At 35.2% G+C, this 22,489-nt stretch overlaps 3 protein-coding genes across 3 annotated transcripts in view; 2 read left to right on the top strand and 1 right to left on the bottom strand.

The window, feature by feature from the left end:
* Positions 1-881: 881 nt before the first annotated feature.
* LOC123322645 (adenosine 3'-phospho 5'-phosphosulfate transporter 2) lies at positions 882-3,126 on the bottom strand. Its single transcript, XM_044910609.1, has 5 exons — positions 2,706-3,126; positions 2,419-2,645; positions 1,760-1,986; positions 1,305-1,486; positions 882-1,219 (listed from the first exon to the last, which is right to left on the bottom strand). The coding sequence occupies exons 1-5, from the start codon at positions 2,981-2,983 to the stop codon at positions 1,048-1,050; spliced, it is 1,086 nt and encodes a 361-aa protein (XP_044766544.1). The 5' UTR covers positions 2,984-3,126; the 3' UTR covers positions 882-1,047.
* A 746-nt stretch (positions 3,127-3,872) lies between these two features.
* Positions 3,873-22,489, top strand: part of LOC123322642 (cyclin-dependent kinase 14) — a 204,272-nt gene continuing 185,655 nt past the window's right edge. Inside the window, exon 1 of the mRNA XM_044910601.1 lies at positions 3,873-4,119. Coding sequence (XP_044766536.1) covers positions 4,056-4,119 — 64 coding nt within the window. The 5' untranslated portion in view covers positions 3,873-4,055. The remainder of the gene's footprint in view (positions 4,120-22,489) is intronic.
* On the top strand, positions 17,435-22,462 carry LOC123322646. The gene is made up of 2 exons (XM_044910611.1): positions 17,435-18,136; positions 21,001-22,462. The coding sequence occupies exons 1-2, from the start codon at positions 17,711-17,713 to the stop codon at positions 21,523-21,525; spliced, it is 951 nt and encodes a 316-aa protein (XP_044766546.1). The 5' UTR covers positions 17,435-17,710; the 3' UTR covers positions 21,526-22,462.

Genomic DNA, 22,489 nt, shown 5'->3' with positions numbered 1-22,489 from the left:
TTCTCCAATGTTTTTATCGATTTCGGAGTAATTGCCGTTTTTATCCGGGGATAAATCCCCGGACTATTATTTGCCATTTTTATCCCTTTCTACTGATGTTTTTTCCTTTTTTCATCAACTCTCAAAAAGAAGTGTACTTCACGTACAGTTTTAAATAGGTATATAAGAAAGAAAAAAATATACGAGAAAAACCCCAAAAACAAATGAAAAATAACTTAAAAGTATCCCAATGAAACCTTAAATCAAAAAGTAACAATCCGACTCCTGTTTTTCAATTATCTCACCACCTTGCAATAGGGGAAATAACACGCCACCAGGAAGAATCGAAATTGGTTAGGTCCGCACCGATCCGCTCTTCGCACCGAACTCTTTTTTTTCCACAGACTTTACTCATTGTCTGTGCTACGCCACTGCTAACGAAGAGTTCTGTCAGTGAGATTGACCATACTGTTATATCATTGATTGAAGTATAATATTTAAAGTTTTTTCCACTTTTTTTCTCTGCTTACTTGTGTGCACACAATTCTTTTGCAAACTGTACTGCCCACGTACACGTTTTGAACTTTTGTGGGAAACTAAATGTTTATTTTATACTAATTGTTTACTGTAGTAATTTTTTCTTTTGGGAATGAAAATAAACATTGATTGATTGATTTAAAGACAGATAAGACGGGAGGTTTATAGGGGGGGCCCGGGCCCCTTGGCTTCATCCATAGCCACCATTCTGGAAATAATTCTATACTGTCTGTAATTTTGTTTGAATTCATTCCAATAACATGTACCTATTAATTCTTGATCAAAGAAATAATCTTATCTTGACTTGATTTTTTGATCCCATGGAAAATATCGAATTTTGTACTCCAGAATAAATAATACAAGTATAAAAGTGTAAAGTGACTTTTATTTTTCCAATCAAATTAAAACGAATGGCTATTAAATGGTATATACATGAAAATAAATTCCTATATACAATCTATTGAATAAAATGAATTCGTAAGTAAATTTAATCACATTCAAAATTGTTTCTTCCAAGGAATTCCTCCATGTTCATATGTTCGACATATAATGATTATGGTATTTTCTTGAAGAAAACCTGAGTTTCACATACCTGAACAGATGTTCTACTTTCATTTCCAAATCAGTAAAACTTATTGGATTTTTCTTGGCATATAAATTTATATAAATTCCTAGAACAACTATTAGCCCCGACCATACATACCTAAAAAATTTCATGATTTCAATAAAACTATAAAGAACAGAAAACCACAGATAAAACTTATCTGTAATATTTCAGGACTACTCACTGCAAAGTGAAGGGCTTTGAGAAGAACACAAATGAGATCACTATTGTTAGTGCTTTTCGGAATGTTGTTACAGTTACTGCAGTGAATGCACCAGATATAGTGATTAATGTAAGCACAATTTGAATTCCCAAATATCCAGTCAAAGAAAAAATAAATGCATACCCATAGCATTTTTCAGGATCCTGTAAAATTCATATGTAAAATGTTTATTTAATTGAACCAGAACCAAACAATGAATGAAGTAGATTAAGCTCAGATGCTCAGATCCGGAGAAATCAGCTAGTTTCTACATCGATGGTAGATACAAGGCTTGTACTTGCAGACTCTTAAGCTACAAATGATTATTAGGTACTATGAATGATGATGTTAATTTATATTTAAGAACCCGATATGATTATGATAATTATTAGGAATATGAAATGAATAAATATATTTTCCTCCCATATTATTTTTACCTTAGAAAAGAATTTAAATCCTTGAAGTAAATCACCTGTGATTAGCATTATTATGAATAAATAAACAAATCCAATGGCATAAGAGTACAAGACCACTTCAGCATTATGAGCACCATAGGTTTTGATAGATTTTTCTTGTACATTTCCTATTACTGCATCACACAATAATGCCATAGAGATCATAATGATTCCAGTTGTATTGAAATTAGGTTGTACTTGTGAATCAGCTGAAAAATCATTTTTATATAACACATAGTAGATTTATATTGTTGCAAATTTCTAGAGTACTCATCTATCCTGATCGTGAAGGATTAATATCCTTCACAATGTCAATTTCTTGCCTTTAAAATGGAAGTGAAACTTCGTTGAGGATGTCAATAGGTTTGTTCGTAGAGTGGTTCACAACAATTGTGAACTGCACAGAGCAAGCGCAATTCCATTTTGGGGTAGCAAAATTCCATTTTCGCTTGATCTGTACAGTTCACAACCGTTGTGAACCACTCTACGAACAAGCCTAATATATAAAATTAAAAAGTGAATTCACAAGCCTAATTTTTGCAATTGAAGAAAATGTTGAAGAAATAATTTTTGACCCATAAACAATATAATTTCTTCAACATCCCATATATGAATTAGAAAATTCGTACATCCCCACTCACCTAAAGTAAATAATGTTAATCCTACACATAAAAAAACTGCAGCAGTAAAATCAAGAGGTCCATATTTTTTTCCTTGAATTAAAATACTTCCTGCCATAACAGGTATTAGCTTACAACATTTAAATATAACTTGAGTGGGATAATTTAGATATCCCAATGAAGAATTTGAAAATCCCATGGTGCCAAGAGTTAGTAGTGCCAACAAGAAATATGACTTCATAGGAATTCTGAAAGTTAAGAATTCTTTATGAATTCCTCAAGACGTTATGATCATAATGATTTAATACCTTCTAGATGTTAGTTTCTGAATTTTCGTTTCAGTGTAACCAAAAATAGTATAGAACCCAAATTGTACCAGTGTCAAAAACCAACCATAGGGCTGGAACCCCTGAATCGTGAATATTAGTTCTTGCATATAGCCATAAAGTAAGAAAAATAAAAAAACCGCAATACTACACGAAATGAATTGTGTTGTTTTTGAATAGTTGCTGATATCCAGACATAATATTTTTGATTTAGGTTGCTCTGGGGCTGGATTTAGTGGTAAATTATTCTTCATTGACATAGTAATTGAAAAGTGTGATATTATTATATCTACTTTTGTATTTCTGATGCAGAAATATCACTCAATTCATTCATGAAAACATGATAAATATGTTCTGAATACATTGCAAAATTTGAAATTTTCACCGAGAACTTGACAACTCAACTACGTTCATAGAAATATATTGAATGGTGGATGTTTTTCTTACATACATTCAGTTGAAAGAAAACCTCTAGGAATTCAGATCTAGACTTGAGCCATGGCAAGACTGTTGGTTTTATATTAAAAAAATGTAATAATGGGAATAAAATCATTTCTCACTTTTGATTGAAATTACTTTTCAAGAGAAATATTATTTCCCCCTCTCTGTAGTCCCTGTAGAGCTGTAGAATATGTGGCGTCACCTATTGAGTATCGGCGAAGATTTCACGCTAAAAAAATCATTCTCTGGTATAAATAAAAATAATAGAATTAATAGATGACTTTTTGGTTCAAGTGAATGTGATGTCCCAATTGCAAAACAAAATCTACTGACAAATAAACAATCAGCCTAAAAGGTGCAAATGGTTTGGTTCTTAGTCTAAGGTTTGGTTGCTTTTTCAATTGGAAAAAGTATTTAACTGATCTAAAAATTCTCATCTGAAGAGATAATAGGTACATACAAGAAATGAAAGTGTGCGAATTCAAACCCCAACCAATATCTACCTAGTTGGTGATTCGGGTTTTGAATTGTAGAATACCGAATACCTATTAATTTATTCTGGATTTTGAGGAATAGTTTTTATTGTTCACTTTTCAATAATGAAGAGGTTTTTTATTCGATGAATAGGAATCACAATTTTTCAATTTTCATTCATAGTAGTTGAAAGTTAGAATTCGCAACAGAGATATAGAATATATCTGATTCGCAATGAAGAGTTCAACGCCATCTGCGTAGGAAAATGTAAACAAAAATAGTAATGGCCGCTACGCGAAGGCAGTGCTGTTCGTGTCTCCGATAAAATTGAACATTAGCCGAAATTAACGTACGTTTAATTATGATAATTTTAATTCGGTGAGTGTGACCAACTTCCTAGTGATAAAGTGTGTTATTATGTATTGTACTGTTGACAAAAGCAATGGTAGTGGCTCCTCTACCACACAGGGTATGAAAGATGGTGAGTTATAATAAGTATTTATTTTTAAAATGTTAACGATGTTGTTATGTTAATAGGGGTTTATGTATACATTTAATGGTTCAATCATAGTCTGACGTTTCAAGATTCAGTGGTGTTAAAATGTTTTGTCAACATATAACTGAATGCCGAACACTAAATGACATCAAATATTTATATAAACATTTGCAAAATATAAATTCAAACTAGTTGTATGCAGTGATATTTCAGATAGCACCTAATTGCTTATTAAAGTTTCAAGTTTGTCTTTCTTCAAAATGTCTAGAATTGATAATTATTCACTTATTTCAACTGTTTATTTAGATAGGTCTTTGGGTCATTGTCGAATTGTGACTGGGGAAAAAGGCAGGGCTGGATTTGTTCCTGTAGTAAAGATTCAGATGTCAGGTCACCTTATTTAGGTTAAGTTGGTGCAGAGCCTTAGACTTTGTCTAAGTGCAGAGCATTGGAACTCCTGAGATTTTCATTTTTCTCTCTGTTAAATGAGAATTGCCTCTGTTTAAATTGAACACCTTTCTTTTATAAGTGTTGGATTTCAATAAAAAATTCTCATTATTATTAACTTTTGTTTTACTAATAGGTAAGTATTACTTACTTATTTACATCTTGCTAAATAGTGAATTTTGAGATTGAAAAACTAATTGAGAAGCATAATGAAAGAAAAAATTATTGCCTAAACTGTTATTTATAGCCATTTAAAAATTCATTCCTTAAAAATCCTTCTCTTCAGTTCTCGCTTCAGTTAGGTTCTCGGGTAGGTTTTTTAAACTACAGTTTGGAATTTTCTCGGGAATTTTCGTCATGATTCTGTAATCTGCTAATTCTTCGCTTCTAACATACTATACCAATACCAATTTCTGAAAACCTTAGTTAAGGTGGTGTAGGTTTACAGCACGTGAAATGTAAGTAGTTTTGAATAAAATAGCAACAATTGAAGTAAAATAAAAATTATTATTTTCGAATTGTTCTTACTGATGCTTAAAATGAAAATACCTTCAACCTGGAGTTTTTGCTCAACCGGTTGAAAAATTTGTAATATCAGTTTTAGTTTAGTCCTCGATTTAGTCATAATGATAAATTTTAATTTCAGTTTCAGATTTTGTGATTTGCTCCAGGATTTGCCCCTTAACTCTTTCAGTGAGCTCAGGTTATATTTTTTGATGGAACAAATTGTGAGTAACTACGTATTGGCACTTATACACAATTGAAAATTGCTACGAGATGCTTTTGACCCAATATTATTTTGAACAGGGTCACAACCGTTTTTATTGTAATTTAGTTTTACAGCTAGAGTACCTCTCGCAACTCGACGAACAACTCGAGTTGTTCGTTGTGTAGGTACTTTTTTATTTATGATTGGATTAGTATTAAATTCTTTGAGATTAGCGTATTGAATGAATAAAATTAATAGGATAATAATAAATCTTTTTTTGTAATAGGGATAACTCGGATATCTTCATCCTTCATCGTTTTATTTGCAAAGACTCACAATTTAGTCCCGACAGGATAGGATTTTTATTCAACAAAACCTTTCAAATTGTGTTATAAACTTGTCAGCAGATCTTATCGGCAGTTTTGAGTTGTTTGCTACGAATCGAGAGTTTGCTAGGTGATGCAACCGAGGGGGTAACCAATCTGAAAAATTTACATTGATTTCGGAAATCAAGATGATTTCGACGATGATTTCGGGATTTCGGATTATGTTAGCATTTGACTGCAATTATCACAAGACCGAGCACAAGACTCAAATGTCAATTACAACTTTTTACAGATTTGCATAATGCCGTTTTTGAAATTCAGTTCGATCACTTTTAGCTAATGAATCTCGCAATGAATATTTTCATTTCTTCTGTTCGTTATGCATATTCTATCATTTTAATTCATGTTATTTTTTGTGGATTTTGGCACTGAAAGAATTGTTAGTCAATGTGAATACAAGGTTATAAGTATTTATATTAGGCAGGTGAATTGTGAAATTATATGATTTCTTGTCTTGAACTGAGTCTGTTGGTAAAACTTAATAAAAAATCAATTACCATATTGATAATAAATTATTCAAACTCCTTCAACAAAGAAATAAAGTTGAAATCGAACGTAATGATCTATCAGAGTCAATAACAGGCATTTTGTGTATTTGCTATATAAATTGAATAAAATTCGTAAAGTGACATGAATATAGAATATCATTTCTGGGGGAAGGATAGGAAAATAAAAAATTAAAAAATTATGATAGTAAATGGTTGAAAATGAATAAAAAGTTTACATTGAAGTGAGGAGCCTGCCCCCTGTCTATTTTAGGAGCATTTTCTTCACTTGGTACTTGATGTACATCTCGGTCGAGATCTCGGTGTACATACACCAAGTTTTCAAATTCGTCCTATTATTTCCTGGATATCATGGTTCCTGCAAAAAACTTCATATTATGTCAAGGTTGATAGGATTCATAAGAATGTTTCCACCTCGGTTTTCACATATGTATTTTATTTTCTCTTACTTATTTATCATCCGGAAGTAATAATATTTAATCTGGATACGTAACATACATGGTGATTTTTCTAGAAATTCCGTAAAGTTGCCGTAAAATTAAGAACCTACGAAAAACTTGTGCGAATAAAAAACATTTTGACTGAGTAGAATGGGTTAGCAAAAATCGGGTTACTTGAGGTTTTTATTTTTTTCTTCTTTTTTTTTAGTATAAAACTAACAAGTATTGTACCATTTAACAATCCTGATTAAATGCGCCAACTTTTAATGGCATTTGCCAAGGCAATCTAGTACATTTTTTTTTAAAGGAGGGCCTATCAAAGTCGACAAATTTTGAAAATTTTAAATTCATAGTTTAACAAATAGTATTATTTCTGAGAAACTTGGGGCAATTGTGTCATTATTCCTGACTGTGATTCTAGAAATGTTATTCAGGGTTACGGTTCCAAAGCTCAAATGAACAAAAATAATAAAAATTAACCACAATAACCGAAAAATAGTTACACTTCGACCAAACTTTTAGGTTTTTTTTTAATGCACATAATTTCCAAACTACATGGGATAGATTTTTTTCTGATTTTTCTTATGACGTTTACAATCAATCCTGTCACCCCGTTTCGGCTTGACGTTGAGTTCTGGGACACCCTGTATAGTTGTCAACTAAAATGCTCGTCTGTTGGCCGCTTAACGCTCTGCTGGATATTTGAACCAATTTGTCTCAAAATTTCGTACATTTTCTGTATGCCACGAAGAGTAGAATTTGTTTTTACGAAACTCTTTATCCATCCATTCTTTTCTGAAAAAAGAAAATAAGAATATCAACTAAACAGACTCTGGTATCTGATCAAATATGTTGAAGCTAATATTCTTGAATAAATCGATGTTAGGTCTCTGATCTCTATCAATTGTTGAACAGTGTATTTGATATATGAAGGTGTATATCTGTCCTAGTACAGGGTGGGCTTTTCAAAACGAAAAAGACGAAACAACCACCTTAATTGTTGAGGAAAGTAATTACCAATAATAATTATTTCGTTGTCTAATGTTGACAATTAACGGTTACCATCGTAACCACAGAATGAATTAGTCAAATAATTGATGATTTCACATAGCATGGTTAGCGGAATGACTGGGTACAGTACGAAATTCAAAATTGAATATCTCGAAAACGAATGCATTAAATGAAAAAAAAATTAATATGCTGAATTCAGGATAAAAAGGCATTTCAAATGAGGTATCACTCACCCTATCTTTCCTATTCAAAATTTAGGGGTTGGAGCGATATAGTTGTGAATTTGACCTTAAAAGTCGTCCCCCTCGAAACAAAAATCGTCGTGTCCGAGCATTTTTTCGAAATAAATTTATTCCGCTCGTTATCTCGTCTGTTTCGTTTTAAAAAGCCCAGCCTGTATATATCTATGTCTCCATTTTTCCCACACGGTGTCTAACGATATGTAATCTGCAGAAACGCTCTCTCTTGTTCGTACCCTTCCACCTCTAGTCGGAGCATGCAAATTACCCCATGTTCAGCGCTGGAAATCGAGTCGGTGAAATCTGTTAAAACTTTGATCCTCTGAAAATAAAAATTGCAAATCTCCCCTTTTCAACATAATCTTCGGAAAGCGAAAGCTCCGACGTGTCCTCGAGAGGTTACAACCATCTCTCTTGATTGAAAAGTACCCTGAAGGTTCGTGGGGGCTGCAAATGGTGGAGCGCCAGAGCCCTTCTGTTAACTGCCGAAGGGTAGTTCGGTAGAGGAACATTATTCATTAACCCTGCGCTGTCTAGTGCTGAAATAGGGTTGGATTTGGTGTATCAAAGTGGTAAATGAATTCAAATGGACCGTTTCGTGTTTCAATCACGAGGCATCATCGGAGTAGGTTAAGATTATTTCGTATGACTCCATCAGTTTTGCAGATAGCGAAATCTTTTTTACTAATTTCTTAATTGGTAAAAAATTGACGATTATTTGTATTTGATGTTTGAGAATTAATTATGAGCAGTCTGTATATTCCAGTGTTTGAATTTTTTTTATGTGTAGGACTAGCCAACTTGTCAACTCGAAAAAATACTGTCTGTATCGCTGGCGTTTCTTCCGATGTTTCTTCATTAATTGCTACATACACTGCGCAAAAAAATTAACGCACATTATGGAAATCTGAAATGTATTCTACAACTGAAGGTGTTCTCAATGATAATTATTTTTGTCAGAATTATGCATGCATATGTTATCCACTTTCAACGGTTTTCTTCAATACAGATGTTTTTTCCCAGCAGGAATAAAAAAAGATGATATTATCAGATTTTGAATGTATTGGCTCCATTCTAAAATCGTTCTCGATCAATTCTAGTGATCAATTGTTTTTCTTTCGTTTGATTTTCTACACTCGATCGCTATGCAACGCGAAACACGCAATTTGACCCAAGAGGAATGTGCCCAAGCGGTAGTTTTGCGAGAAGAAGGGTGGACATACACAAGAATTGCAGAAAGGTTTTGAGTTTCCCATACAAGTGTGTCCAGAATGTTTGAGCGATTCAGGGAGACAGGTATGAATGTCCGAAGAGCAGGACAGGGTAGACCACGGGTAACAACTGCCATTCAAGAACGTTACTTGAGAGTTTCTTCGTTGAGACAACGGTTTGCAACCGCTCGCCTCCTTCAAATTCAGCTTGAGCAAACTCATGAGGTGCAAATTAGCACTCAGACAATAAGAAATTGCCTCAGAGAATAGGATTTAACCCTCTAATGCCCAAGTTTTTTTTCCTTTTTTAAAATTATTTCCGTATATTTTCAAATTAGCTTATGTATAATCTACATCTTTTTTTCGCAAATAGTTAACTGATTTACATTAACACCTGTACTCACAAAATGAACCTATACTGAAGGCGGACATGGGCAGAATAATTTTTTATCCACTTATATGCAACCAGTCTCAAGGCGGACTTGGGTATTAGAGGGTTTTAAGGCCTCGTGTCGCGGCAAGAAGCCCAGCTCTTACCCCAGCCCATCGAAGGGCGCGTTTGGATTTTGCGAGAGAGCATATCCATTGGGAAGAGGCCGATTGGGAAAGAGTTCTCTTCACAGATGAGTCTAGATTACTCTAGATTCTGTCTGTACCATTGTGATCGACGTTCCCTTGTTTACAGACGTCCACATGAAAGATATGCTCAGTGCAATTTCCTGAATACTACTGGTTTCGGGGAAGGATCGATTATGGTATGGGGTGGAATATCTTTGACTGCTCGCACAGACCTAGTGGTCGTTGATAATGGAGCTATGAATGCTGATAAATATGTATATAAGGAACATTCTTGAAGAGCATGTAGTGCCATTTGCCCCATACATTGGTGAAAATTTCATTTTTATGGACGATAATGCCAGACCCCATCGTGCGCGCATCGTTCAGGAGTACCTTGAAGAGGTTGAAGTCTCTCGAATGGAATGGCCAGCAAGAAGTCCAGATCTCAATCCGATTGAGCAGGTTTGGGACAACCTCAATAGAAGGCTGAGAAATTCAGAAAATTATCCAGCTACTCTTAATGACTTAAGAATCCAACTCGGAGAAATCTGGGAAGGATTAGATCAGAACATTTTAAGATCACTCATTTTGAGTATGAACCGTCGTTGCCGATCTGTAATTAACGCAAGAGGTGGAAATACCAAGTATTAAATCATTTATCAGCATTTCAGTATTTTGAAAATTGTTAATTTCTCTTCTTTCACATAAGATTCGGTGAAATCCTGAATTTTTCTTCCATTGAATGTGTCTTGTTTCGTTCGAAACCTTCCCCAGAGAACATAAAAAATATGTTATAAATTCAATGTAGAGTTAACTTTCATTAAAATTAAGATATTCAGAATTTGCGTTAATATTTTTGCGCAGTGTATTTGAAAAAACTCCATATTTTCAATTTTTCGCCATTATATCGTAAAGGGTGCTTCTAAGGTACGAAGTGATCTGAAGAAACCCATCATAATCTGAGATTGCCATTCATTTTTTGAGGTCAAATACAGGGTGTTACATTCAAAAAAGTGTAATTTGGGTCTATATCTTTGTTTTCGAACACGAAATTGTTCTTGGTTTTTGTGAGTACTCATACTTTATAATTATTCACAGAGGTTCGATTCTGTTGGATTGGTATTTTTGAATATTGAACATTGAATATTGAAGTTACTTGCCCGTAGTTCCGAAACCAACGAAGAGATTTTATACATACACAAAAATTGCTAAAACCTGGGCTCGATTAAATAGGCATAGAAAAGACATTTTCAATTTTAGGAAAATGGAATTTTGAAAATTGGTGTTTCGTGTGGAAAAAACTTGGTTTGTGATATACAGAGTGTTCCAAAATATTATTCTTGTCACTCGATACAAAAACGGCAAAAAGTTAATTCTTCAAGTGGAATATTCTACTCTTTATCTGATATTTTCAGAGATAATCACAATACGCATCTAATGATGTAATATATTCCTATACGAAAACCACATGGTTTCGGAAATAAAGTAAAATTTCTAGGGAAGTGGGGGCTTTCAGAATGCGTTGCTAATTTTATCTAACAAACACAATTCCTTGTATGAATGAGACAAATACCTTCAGTCGAGTTTTCGATGATTTTAAAATCTCACGAAATCAACGTGGCAGTAATTCTTCGGTAGCAAACAAAGTCGTATGTTGAAAACTCTCACTTTCATAGAAATTTGACTTGTATTTCCAAAATAATTTTCGAATAGAAACATGATACATCGTTAGATGCATACTTTGATTTTTTATGGAGTATTGATCAGGCGTCTTGAGCATTCAAGTTCATCTCTATCGAATTCTTTGTGTTATCCAGATGACGCTGTTTTCACAGCTGAGACTTTTAATGGCTAGTAACAGCTGCCGTAGAGAGTGATTTTGTTGTTGAGTATGTCTATTATTTATTCAAATAATGACTCTTTGGCATATTGACATATTACTTGAAGAGTTTCGCTGACAACTTTATCATTATACATACTTCTTCTAAAATCTCATTCTTACTAGTTTTGATGAAAATTCTCGTCAATGTGGATCGATATTGTGATCGTCATTTTCTCTGTAAAAATTTTATCTTGTCTTGTTTTCGTTTTTACATTTTTTCGTTGTCCTCTGTTATAATTGAATAAAAACATTTCAAGTAAAATGTGTAATTTAATCCCAAAAATTTTTTGCATCAAAAATTCACTACGCAATTTTCTATGTCTGGAAATTTTTTCTTAAAATTGTTGATGCAGATATAATGAATATCTCCCATATGGAGATGGTATACTCCATTCACTTTCATAAAAGCAGTCTTCTGGCCATGGGATTTCACACATTTTTCATCGTACGAAAATGTGAGGTTATGACGCCCTCCAAAACATTTTTGGTTTTGAATAAACGCTATGTTGTCCGTTCTATGTAAAAAACTCAGTAATTACGGATTTTATCGCAAGGCTAATTTACTTCGGAAAATCTGACTTTGAAAAAAATGTGATGAACATGATTAACGTTTATAAAGGGTGTTTTCAAAGGTGAGGCTTTTTTTCGACAGACGGTAGAACTCGTCAAAATAAGTCGTTTAATCAAAAATTGTCCCTATAAAATATCCAAGATGGCTGAGATACAACCCCTAGAAGACAAAATTTCATTGAATTTTAAGTTCGGGACGGTGGAAGGTGACTCAGTCATCGCAAAAACGAAACAAAAGATAAACTATGGCTGGACCATGAATGGTTCAGTACCAAGTTCATCGGATTAGATGCATCAGTTCACTTTTGAGAGAATTATAATTGTTGTATCGTGCAATTTGGGGTAAAAAAAAATATGGAAAATCGAGACAGTTTCTTGAAAGTTCTTATGTTAGCTATGTTGAAAAAGTGCTATGATGTTTCCCCATTTCATTGCATTTTTACGACGATTGTTAGAATGTTCGAACAAGAAGATTGTGATGCCCATTGTGAAAAAATTCGTGAAGAATTTGGACGAATTTTATTGTTATCCTATTTTTTACACTTGTGTCCTAAGTATCTTCTGTCAGTTGGTATTGAAATGAGCCATCTCATAAAATCGTGCGAGTTACTAAAAAATAATGAGAACAATTCGGCAATCCTAAGTTTCCATTTTTATTACCACGAAAATATCGAAAGAAAAAAATATCCTAAACGAAACCACATGGTCGAATCAGGAGATGAGTTTTTTCTCACTGCTTTGCGATAATTCAGCTAACAAACGGTCTAGGGTAGTATTAGGATATATTTCAGTAATCAATTACAATTTTTTTTTTCAACTTTGTCATTTTCAAAGTTTTGTATAGGTGGTTTTTAGTGAAATGCTTCATTTTAACCAGTTCTACCTTCTGTTGAACAAAAAATCCTCACCTACAAATAACTGATTGAAGGGTTACCTCATCTAATTATTTGAATGGAATGTTTAAGAGATCAGTGTTAAAGTATATTGATTTCTGCTATGAAAGAATATATCAAAATATTGACACATAATATGCAGATGCTTGAGAAGAGTTAATGTTGGTTATCCTCTTTGACTAATAAACTGCTCCACAAGAGTTAGGGATATCGTATTCAATCGTTTTTAAAAGTATGTAATCTTCGAGAAAATCGCTGTAAAATCATTTAAAACTCAATAACAACTTGAATCGATCCAATAAAAATCAGTATGAGACATTTCGTCAATCTGGTCGCCTTTTTTTCTGAAGTTTGGTTTTTTGCATATATGCTTCATGAATGTTCTTATTTTGAAATTAAGTCAGTTTATCAACGACTTCGATTTGAAACGAGATTTCTGAAAATGCCAAGACGTAATTTAATAAACGCTGAGGCTAATAGGGCTATCGGAATGCTACAGGGTGGCCTAACTCAGGTTGTTGTAGCGGAAAGGCTCCAAGTCAGCCAAAGTGTGATATCTCGACTTTGGAATAGGTTTAGGGAGACAGGTTCCGTGTTGGAAAGACCAAGGCTTGGTGGACGACGAAAAACAACACCTGCTCAGGATCGTTTCATCACCGTTTCGGCGAGAAGAAACCCTACATCTACGTGAAGAATGCTACGGAATACTCTTCAAAATGCAGATGGGGTCCAAGTTTCCATCGAAACCATCAGATGACGTTTGAGAGAGGTGAATCTAGGTTCTAGACGTCCTTAAGAGGAGTTCCATTAACACGTGACCATAAGCATCAAAGACTGGAATGGGCAAGGCAACATATCAATTGGAACGATCAATGGCGTAGTGTACTATGAATCCAGATATGGACGATTTTCAGATTCTCGAAGAATAAGGGTATGGATAATCCCACGCATACCCCGTAATCGTCGCTATGTCCAAGAAGTCCATCCATTCCGAGGGGGTAGTGTTATGATATGGGCCGGGATATGTTTCATTGGGCGCACAGATCTACACATTTGTTCTGGGAATATGACCGCCTTACACTATAGGAAGCATGTCATTGACAATATTGTACCAAATTTTCACGCTGCTGTTGGTGAAACTTTTCAATTTCTAGACGATAACACTAGACCGCACCGTGCAGCCATAGTTGAGAATGCGCGCGAGGAGCTTGGTATTCCACATTTACCAATACCTCCGCACTCACCAGATTTGAATTGCATAGAACATGCATGGGATATGCTCCAAAGAAGATTAGATAATCATCAACCTACCCCATAATTCTGAAATGATCTGAGAGAGCTTCTGCCCCGTTTATGGAACCAAATTCCTCAAGAAATGTTCAACAACCTCGTGTGTATAGTATGCAAAGAAGATGTCAAGCTGTTGTTGATGCCCGTGGAGCCATAAATTGTATTGATAGTCTTAAAATGCTTGAATTCTCTGGGAATAAAATTTCGTCAGTTTACTCGATTTTTCTTAACCACCTTGCTGCAGACCTACAGGCTAAAATTAATTTGCAACTTGAAATCATATTAATATGAATTTTCATCACAAAAATCTTATTTTAACTCTAGGTCCTTTCGTTTGCATAAAAAGTGTAGCACTTTTCTACACTCGATTCGATTCACACCAGTGCAGTGTAGAGGAAGTGTATATTCAATCAGCAAACGAAAGGACCTTATATTTTTTTGCATTTCAAGTCAATATCCCTAACTCATGTGGAGCAGTTTAGTTAAAGGCGCTACATCTAATCATTTATATTGTAAAAATTCTCCCAAGAAAGGATTTCTGTCTGCAATGATATGCTTTCGTTCACTCCCTGCGTACGTTTTTTGAATGCATTTCTTTTTAATGACTTTATTTCATCTTCCTCTGGATACTCTGCATATCAAACACTGTGAAATAAACTTGATTTATTCTGGAAACGGCGGATGGTAGGTGGGTATATTGACTTCGGTTTCCCAGCGAAGAACTCCATTTCCTTTCTAGCGAATAATTCGAATTCCAATTTTTCCGAAAGTCGTCGAATTCTTCGTCTACTCCACTTCAATAAGGTAGAATGAACTCGTGAAGGTTTTTATCATCTCTCCAACGTATTCTTCTCCTTACGCGGACATCGCTCCAAGCTACATTCAGGAAATATTTTTCAACTTCAATATCGGCAATATACTTGAAAAAGTGTTTACTCCCAGAGGAAAGGCGACCGCGGCGGTTCCAGAGATGAATATATGAGAATGAATGGCACGGGTAGGTCGAAGCGGATTCCTTGGATATATTTCCATTTTTTTTTTCGAGAAAAGTCGAATTGAAGAATGAATCGATTTCTCCCTATTTGAATCAAGAATATGTAGAAGGAGAGGCGCAATTCAGAAATTCATCGGAAAGGTGATGACGTAGGTGGAGGCTGATGTCAAGCTGAATTGACAGAACTGGTATCGTTAGCAGTGGCGAACATAGACAATGATTAAAGTTAGAAATACCTTCAACTTTTGTACGAAAACGTTGTTTCTCTGATGGATAAGTCGAGATTCCGAGATGCCCAAGTACGGCAAATGACATTCTGCCGACCCTGTGTATTAAACCGACACTTATATACAGGGTGATTCACCGCGCTGACCTATTAGAGGTTCATAGAGAACTAATCATAATTATGTGCAGCAAATTTTTATGTCGGGGTTATCGACAATGAACTTTCTCCCTGAAATATGTAACTTCGGCTATACCTGAAACAACCTACTATTTTCTCATCAAATGGTACATCCAGTATATCTTCGCATCATAAGGTAGCTTATTTGATGGCAATTTCAACAGTATACTTTACCTAGGTAAAAATACAATGAGTTATGATTTATTGGGAGCTCACACTTTTTCGAATATTTCTTCTGTAGAGGTTTTTTCGGGAAAAATCTTCACCATTTTCAATTTATTTTCTATGTAGTATATAACACTTTTTGCTGTTTGGACCTGAAATGCACAGGGTTTTTACGAGAAAATCCTTGAATTATAACCTATATTTATTATTTTTCCAGTCGATTCTACGTAAAAAGGAAGGGGGCTAAAGAAACCCTATATAAAAATAAAAACTTCGAGAGTCATTAAAGAAAAACTTGAAAGAAGGAAAAAGAGCCATTTCGAACTGCTTGATTATTCTGCGATTTCCGGAAACCATAGAAAAAAACTTACTTTCTATGTTCCGATACATAATTTTGACATTTCATGAATTGTTGATGAATTCTCCATTAGACAAAAAAACAATTTTTAGATACAATTCCTGGAACGTCGAAATTATTCATCGGAAAAATTTTAGTTTATTTCTGTGATTTCCGGAAGTCACAGAATAATTAGGCAGTTCGAAATGGCTCTTTTTCCCTGTATAGAGTTAGTATAGAGTTCTTTGTTAACTTGGAAAGTTTCCATTTTAGATATGAAATTAGGTATCGCCTAGTCTTTTCCTACCTAAAATAGCCTAAAACAATAAAAAATAAAGCTTGTACATAATTTGAAAATCTTCAGTTTTGATGTCCAACTTGATGATCTTCTTATAAACACCCTGTACAGGGTGGGCAAAATTGGTGATACCTGAACTAGAACTCTTTCAACCCAACGAGATGGAGGAAAATGCATGGCATATTACGGTCGTCTTTTTTCGAAAATTTTATAATGCCATCAACTGCATTCCACTATCTTCTTTTGTTTTTGAGTTATAGGCCAAAATTAAAATTTCAACTTTGGTCATTATCTCCGTTTCTGTTTAAGTTAGGATGTTGAAACATAAAAACATTTTTGATACTTTTTTGATAGCAATCCAGTAGCGTAGTATGATTGTTTCCAACAGGTATATTTGCTGAGCTATAACATAAAGATTTGTATTTTCTTATGAAAATAGTAGTTTTAAATGACTTAGAACTACTGATGGCGATTTTTTCTTAGTCATTTTAAAATATTGTTTTCATAAGAAAATACACTACTTTATGTTATAGCTCATCAAATAAACCTGTAGGAAAAAATCCGAGAAAAAATCATAGTACGCCACTGGATTGTTATCAAAAAAGTGTCTGTATAATGTTTTCACTTCAACATCCAAGAACAAACAGAAACGCATATAATGACCACAGTTGAAATCGACCTAATTTTGGTCTATAACTCAAAAACAAAAGAAGATAGGGGAATGGAGTTCATGGCATTATTAGTTTCTCGAAAAAAGAAGGCATGAATGGCACATTCATTTTCCTCTATCTCGTTGAGTTAAAAAGTTGTAGTTCAGGTATCACCAATTTTGCAACCCCTGTACATTTTTGGTCTAAACAGCGAACGGTGTTATAGACATGATTGAAAAATTTTAAATGAAAAAATTTTTTTTTTTTTAAACTCTCTTTTGAGATTGTTATCGAAGTAGCCATATGAGTAGTTGTGAATTCGAGCGCTCCATGTTATTTCGTGAATTAACGACGGAATATATCTTAAATATCAGTGGAAACTGTAAGAGAGGAAATCCAAGTGGAGAATTGAAATATTGACTGAGTGATTCTCAAAGAAATTCCATTATTTTTGCGTCAATTCACGGTTATTTGGGTGGAATTTATCATTCATCCTGAGATATCCCGCTTATCACACAACATCTTGTGGGTATCACAAGCAAGAAGTATAAAGCGTAACATACACGTCAAGATATCGAAAAGGAAGGATGGCAGTAAATGATGAACTGGGGAGATTTTTAAAAACTGAATTTGCCAGACAAACTAACACAATCAAAGAGGAACTTGAAAAGTTAAGAGAAGAGATAAAGCAGGTGGGGGTTGACACGGATGAAAGATTGAAAAACTGTGAAGTGAGACTCTCCAGAGTAGAAAGAGAAATATTGGAGATAAAGAGGAGGTCGTTGAGGAATAATATTATAATCTCTGGTTTGGAAGCTAATTGTTCTAGTTTAGTAAATTACGTTATCTCCAAACTGAATGCCCTTTTAAGCATCAATCTGCTAGAAACAGAAGTGAATAATATATACAGATTGGGAAAAACTAAACCAGTCATAAAAATCGAATTTGTATCTTTTCTGGCCAAGTCTAAAGTTATAGAGAACCGACATAAATTGAAGGGATCCCGTGTCTACATAACCGGTGTGAACCTAGCAGACCGTTTCCAGCAGACCGTTCGACGGAAACACCCGAACGCGGTGACCAGTGGCGTACAGCCAAAATTTTATAACACGGAAACTATTCGCCGAAGCATAACCATATTTGGAATGTAGGATCTTTATATCGATGTGATTACCCACAAAAAAAATCGGCGACTCGCATAGGGATCCAGGGGGTGATTCGTCATCCCCCAAATTTCAAAATTTTATAACACGGAAACTATTCTCCGGAGCATAACCATATTTGGAATGTAGGATCTCTATATCGATGTGATTAACCACAAAAAAAATCAGCGACTCGCATAGGGATCCAGGGGGTGTTTCGTCATCCCCTAAATTTCAAAATTTTATAACACGGAAACTATTCGCCGGAGCATAACTATATTTGAAATGTAGGATCTCTATATCGATGTGATTAACCACAAAAAAAATCAGCGACTCGCATAGGGATCCAGGGGGTGTTTCGTCATCCCCTAAATTTCAAAATTTTATAACACGGAAACTATTCGCCGGAGCATAACCATATTGGGAATGTAGGATCTCTATATCGATGTGATTAACCACAAAAAAAATCAGCGATTCGCATAGGGATCCAGGGGGTGATTCGTCATCCCCTAAATTTCAAAATTTTATAACACGGAAACTATTCGCCGGAGCATAACCATATTTGGAATGTAGGATCTCTATATCGATGTGATTACCCACGAAAAAAATCAGCGAATCGCATAGGGATCCAGGGGGTGATTCGTAATCCCGTATATTTCGAAATTCGATAAGACGGAAACTATTCGCCGGAGCATAACCATATTTGGTATGTAGGATCGTTATATCGATGTGATCAATCACACAAGCGATATAAAGATCCGAAATTCCAAATATGGTTATGCTCCGGCGAATAGTTTCCGTGTTATCGAATTTCGAAATATACGGGATTACGAATCACCCCCTGGATCCCTATGCGATTCGCTGATTTTTTTCGTGGGTAATCACATCGATATAGAGATCCTACATTCCAAATATGGTTATGCTCCGGCGAATAGTTTCCGTGTTATAAAATTTTGAAATTTAGGGGATGACGAATCACCCCCTGGATCCCTATGCGAGTCGCTGATTTTTTTCGTGGGTAATCACATCGATATAGAGATCCTACATTCCAAATATGGTTATGCTCCGGCGAATAGTTTCCGTGTTATAAAATTTTGAAATTTAGGGGATGACGAATCACCCCCTGGATCCCTATGCGATTCACTGATTTTTTTCGTGGGTAATCACATCGATATAGAGATCCTACATTCCAAATATGGTTATGCTCCGGCGAATATAGTTTCCGTGTTATAAAATTTTGAAATTTAGGGGATGACGAATCACCCCCTGGATCCCTATGCGATTCGCTGATTTTTTTCGTGGGTAATCACATCGATATAGAGATCCTACATTCCAAATATGGTTATGCTCCGGCGAATAGTTTCCGTGTTATCGAATTTCGAAATATAAGGGATGACGAATCACCCCCTGGATCCCTATGCGATTCGCTGATTTTTTTCGTGGGTAATCACATCGATATAGAGATCCTACATTCCAAATATGGTTATGCTCCGGCGAATAGTTTCCGTGTTAAAAAATTTTGAAGATTAGGGGATGACGAAACACCCCCTGGATCCCTATGCGAGTCGCTGATTTTTTTTGTGGTTAATCACATCGATATAGAGATCCTACATTCCAAATATGGTTATGCTCCGGCGAATAGTTTCCGTGTTATAAAATTTTGAAATTTAGGGGATGACGAAACACCCCCTGGATCCCTATGCGAGTCGCTGATTTTTTTTGTGGTTAATCACATCGATATAGAGATCCTACATTTCAAATATAGTTATGCTCCGGCGAATAGTTTCCGTGTTATAAAATTTTAAAATTTAGGGGATGACGAAACACCCCCTGGATCCCTATGCGAGTCGCTGATTTTTTTTGTGGTTAATCACATCGATATAGAGATCCTACATTCCAAATATGGTTATGCTCCGGCGAATAGTTTCCGTTTTATAAAATTTTGAAATTTAGGGGATGACTAATCACCCCCTGGATCCCTATGCGAGTCGCTGATTTTTTTCGTGGGTAATCACATCGATATAAAGATCCTACATTCCAAATATGGTTATGCTCCGGCGAATAGTTTCCGTGTTAAAAAATTTTGAAATTTAGGGGATGACGAATCACCCCCTGGATCCCTATGCGAGTCGCCGATTTTTTTTGTGGGTAATCACATTGATATAGAGATCCTACATTTCAAATATAGTCGTGCTCCGGCGAATAGTTTCCGTGTTATAAAATTTTGAAATTTAGGGGATGACGAAACAGCCCCTGGATCCCTATGCGAGTCGCTGATTTTTTTTGTGGTTAATCACATCGATATAGAGATCCTACATTTCAAATATAGTTATGCTCCGGCGAATAGTTTCCGTGTTATAAAATTTTGAAATTTAGGGGATGACGAAACACCCCCTGGATCCCTATGCGAGTCGCTGATTTTTTTTGTGGTTAATCACATCGATATAGAGATCCTACATTCCAAATATGGTTATGCTCTGGCGAATTGTTTCCGTGTTATAAAATTTTGAAATTTAGGGGATGACGAATCACCCCCTGGATGCCTATGCGAGTCGCCGATTTTTTTTGTGGGTAATCACATCGATATAAAGATCCTACATTCCAAATATGGTTATGCTCCGGCGAATAGTTTCCGTGTTATAAAATTTTGGCTGTACGCCACTGGTCACCGCGTTCGGGTGTTTCCGTCGAACGGTCTGCTGGAAACGGTCTGCTAGGTTCACACCGGTGTCTACATAAACGAAGACCTTTGTGAAGAGGATCGTAACGATCTCAAAATACTGCGCCAACAAATGAACGTGGCAAGAGCGAACGGTCAAAGGGCATACATTTGGCGGAGGTTCCTGATTGTGGATGGCGAGAAATTTTCTGTGGAGCAACTGAAGGATCAAACTGAATTGGGACTACAGGCTCATCTTGGGGAAGGTCCATCAAACATACCAACCGATTTAGTAAGCAGCGCACCTAATAGCCCGGCCCCCATAACCCGTTTTACACAGATGTTAACTGAACACGAACACTTGACATTGGAAGAGGGCTCAAAGATTAGCAAGGAGATTTCAACGATCAACCAGGTGCTGGAAAGAACCAAGGACTGGGAAATAAAGAGCAGAACGAGATCACAGTCTTCGGGGAGTGGTAGTGCCAAGAAAGAACAAAAACTGGTAACAGCAGAAACAAAGCAGTCTTCGGGGAGTGGTAGTGCCAAGAAAGAGCAAAAAACTAGTAACAGCGGAAGAAAAGGAAAGAAGGGAGGCTAGAAAACCGAGGTAAACTCCATTTGTTTCATCGATTTTAGGTTTAATTGTATATAATGGATCAATTCTTGAGGGATTTTGAAGGGGAAACATATAAGGCAGAATATATAGATTATGTTGGGGACCTAGAGGCTTATAACATGGAATCAAAGTTCAAAATCATTCACAATAATATAAGAAGTATCGACAAGAATTTTGACGAGTTCAAACTAGTGTTGAGAACATATGCAGATGAATTTCATGTAATTGTTTTAACAGAAACTTTCATGGTAGGAAACGTGGATCTTTATAAAATCGAAGGATACACATGTATGTACAGTTATGGAGCTTTTAACAAAAATGATGGGGTTGTGGTGTATGTCCGGAACGATTTGATGTTCAACGGAAATGTAATAAGTATTGGAGAAATTAAAGCGGTGGAATTAGACCTTATATTTGAAAATAAAAAAACTTAAAATAACAGGAATCTATCGTTCACCAAAAGGATGTCCAAAAAAGTTCAATAGAGATTTGGCGGACTATATTGAAACAACAGGTAATAAGAGTATGTGGGATTATCATTTAGTTGTAGGAGATATTAACATTGATCTTTTAACGAACAATGAAATAGTTGATGAATACATGAATGTTTTTAGTTTTTTTGGATACAAATCATATATAAATGATATAACTAGGCCTTCTAGTGGTAGTTGCCTAGACCATATATTTCTGGGATGTCGACAATCTGTTGTAGACCAGAGTAGATCGTTCATTATTCGTACGGGAATCACTGATCACTATACAATTAGTTTATGCCTCAACCTGAAAGAAAAAACTCCCGAAAGAGCCATTGGATACAAAACTTATATTAATTATCAGCAATTAAGAAATGATTTAAAGGGAATTGATTGGCACGTTTTGATGAAGAATAAAGATGTAGACTCATTCGCAGAATTGTTTATTGATCTTATAAGGCATTACACACAGA

This window comes from Coccinella septempunctata, chromosome 1 (genome assembly GCF_907165205.1).
Source record: "Coccinella septempunctata chromosome 1, icCocSept1.1, whole genome shotgun sequence".
Lineage (NCBI taxonomy): Eukaryota > Metazoa > Arthropoda > Insecta > Coleoptera > Coccinellidae > Coccinella > Coccinella septempunctata.
Note: the sequence above shows the minus strand (reverse complement) of the source record. Positions and strands in the feature narration are given on the sequence as shown.

Coding starts and splice junctions, on each gene's coding strand:
- LOC123322646 (XM_044910611.1), top strand. CDS start 17,711: ATGGCAGTAAATGATGAACTGGGGAGATTTTTAAAAACTGAATTTGCC. Junction 18,137..21,000: donor TGAAGGGATCCCGTGTCTAC/ATAACCGGTGTG, acceptor ACCGGTGTCTAC/ATAAACGAAGACCTTTGTGA.
- LOC123322645 (XM_044910609.1), bottom strand. CDS start 2,983: ATGTCAATGAAGAATAATTTACCACTAAATCCAGCCCCAGAGCAACCT. Junction 1,487..1,759: donor GATTTAAATTCTTTTCTAAG/GTAAAAATAATA, acceptor TGAATTTTACAG/GATCCTGAAAAATGCTATGG. Junction 1,220..1,304: donor TCAAAGCCCTTCACTTTGCA/GTGAGTAGTCCT, acceptor GAAATTTTTTAG/GTATGTATGGTCGGGGCTAA.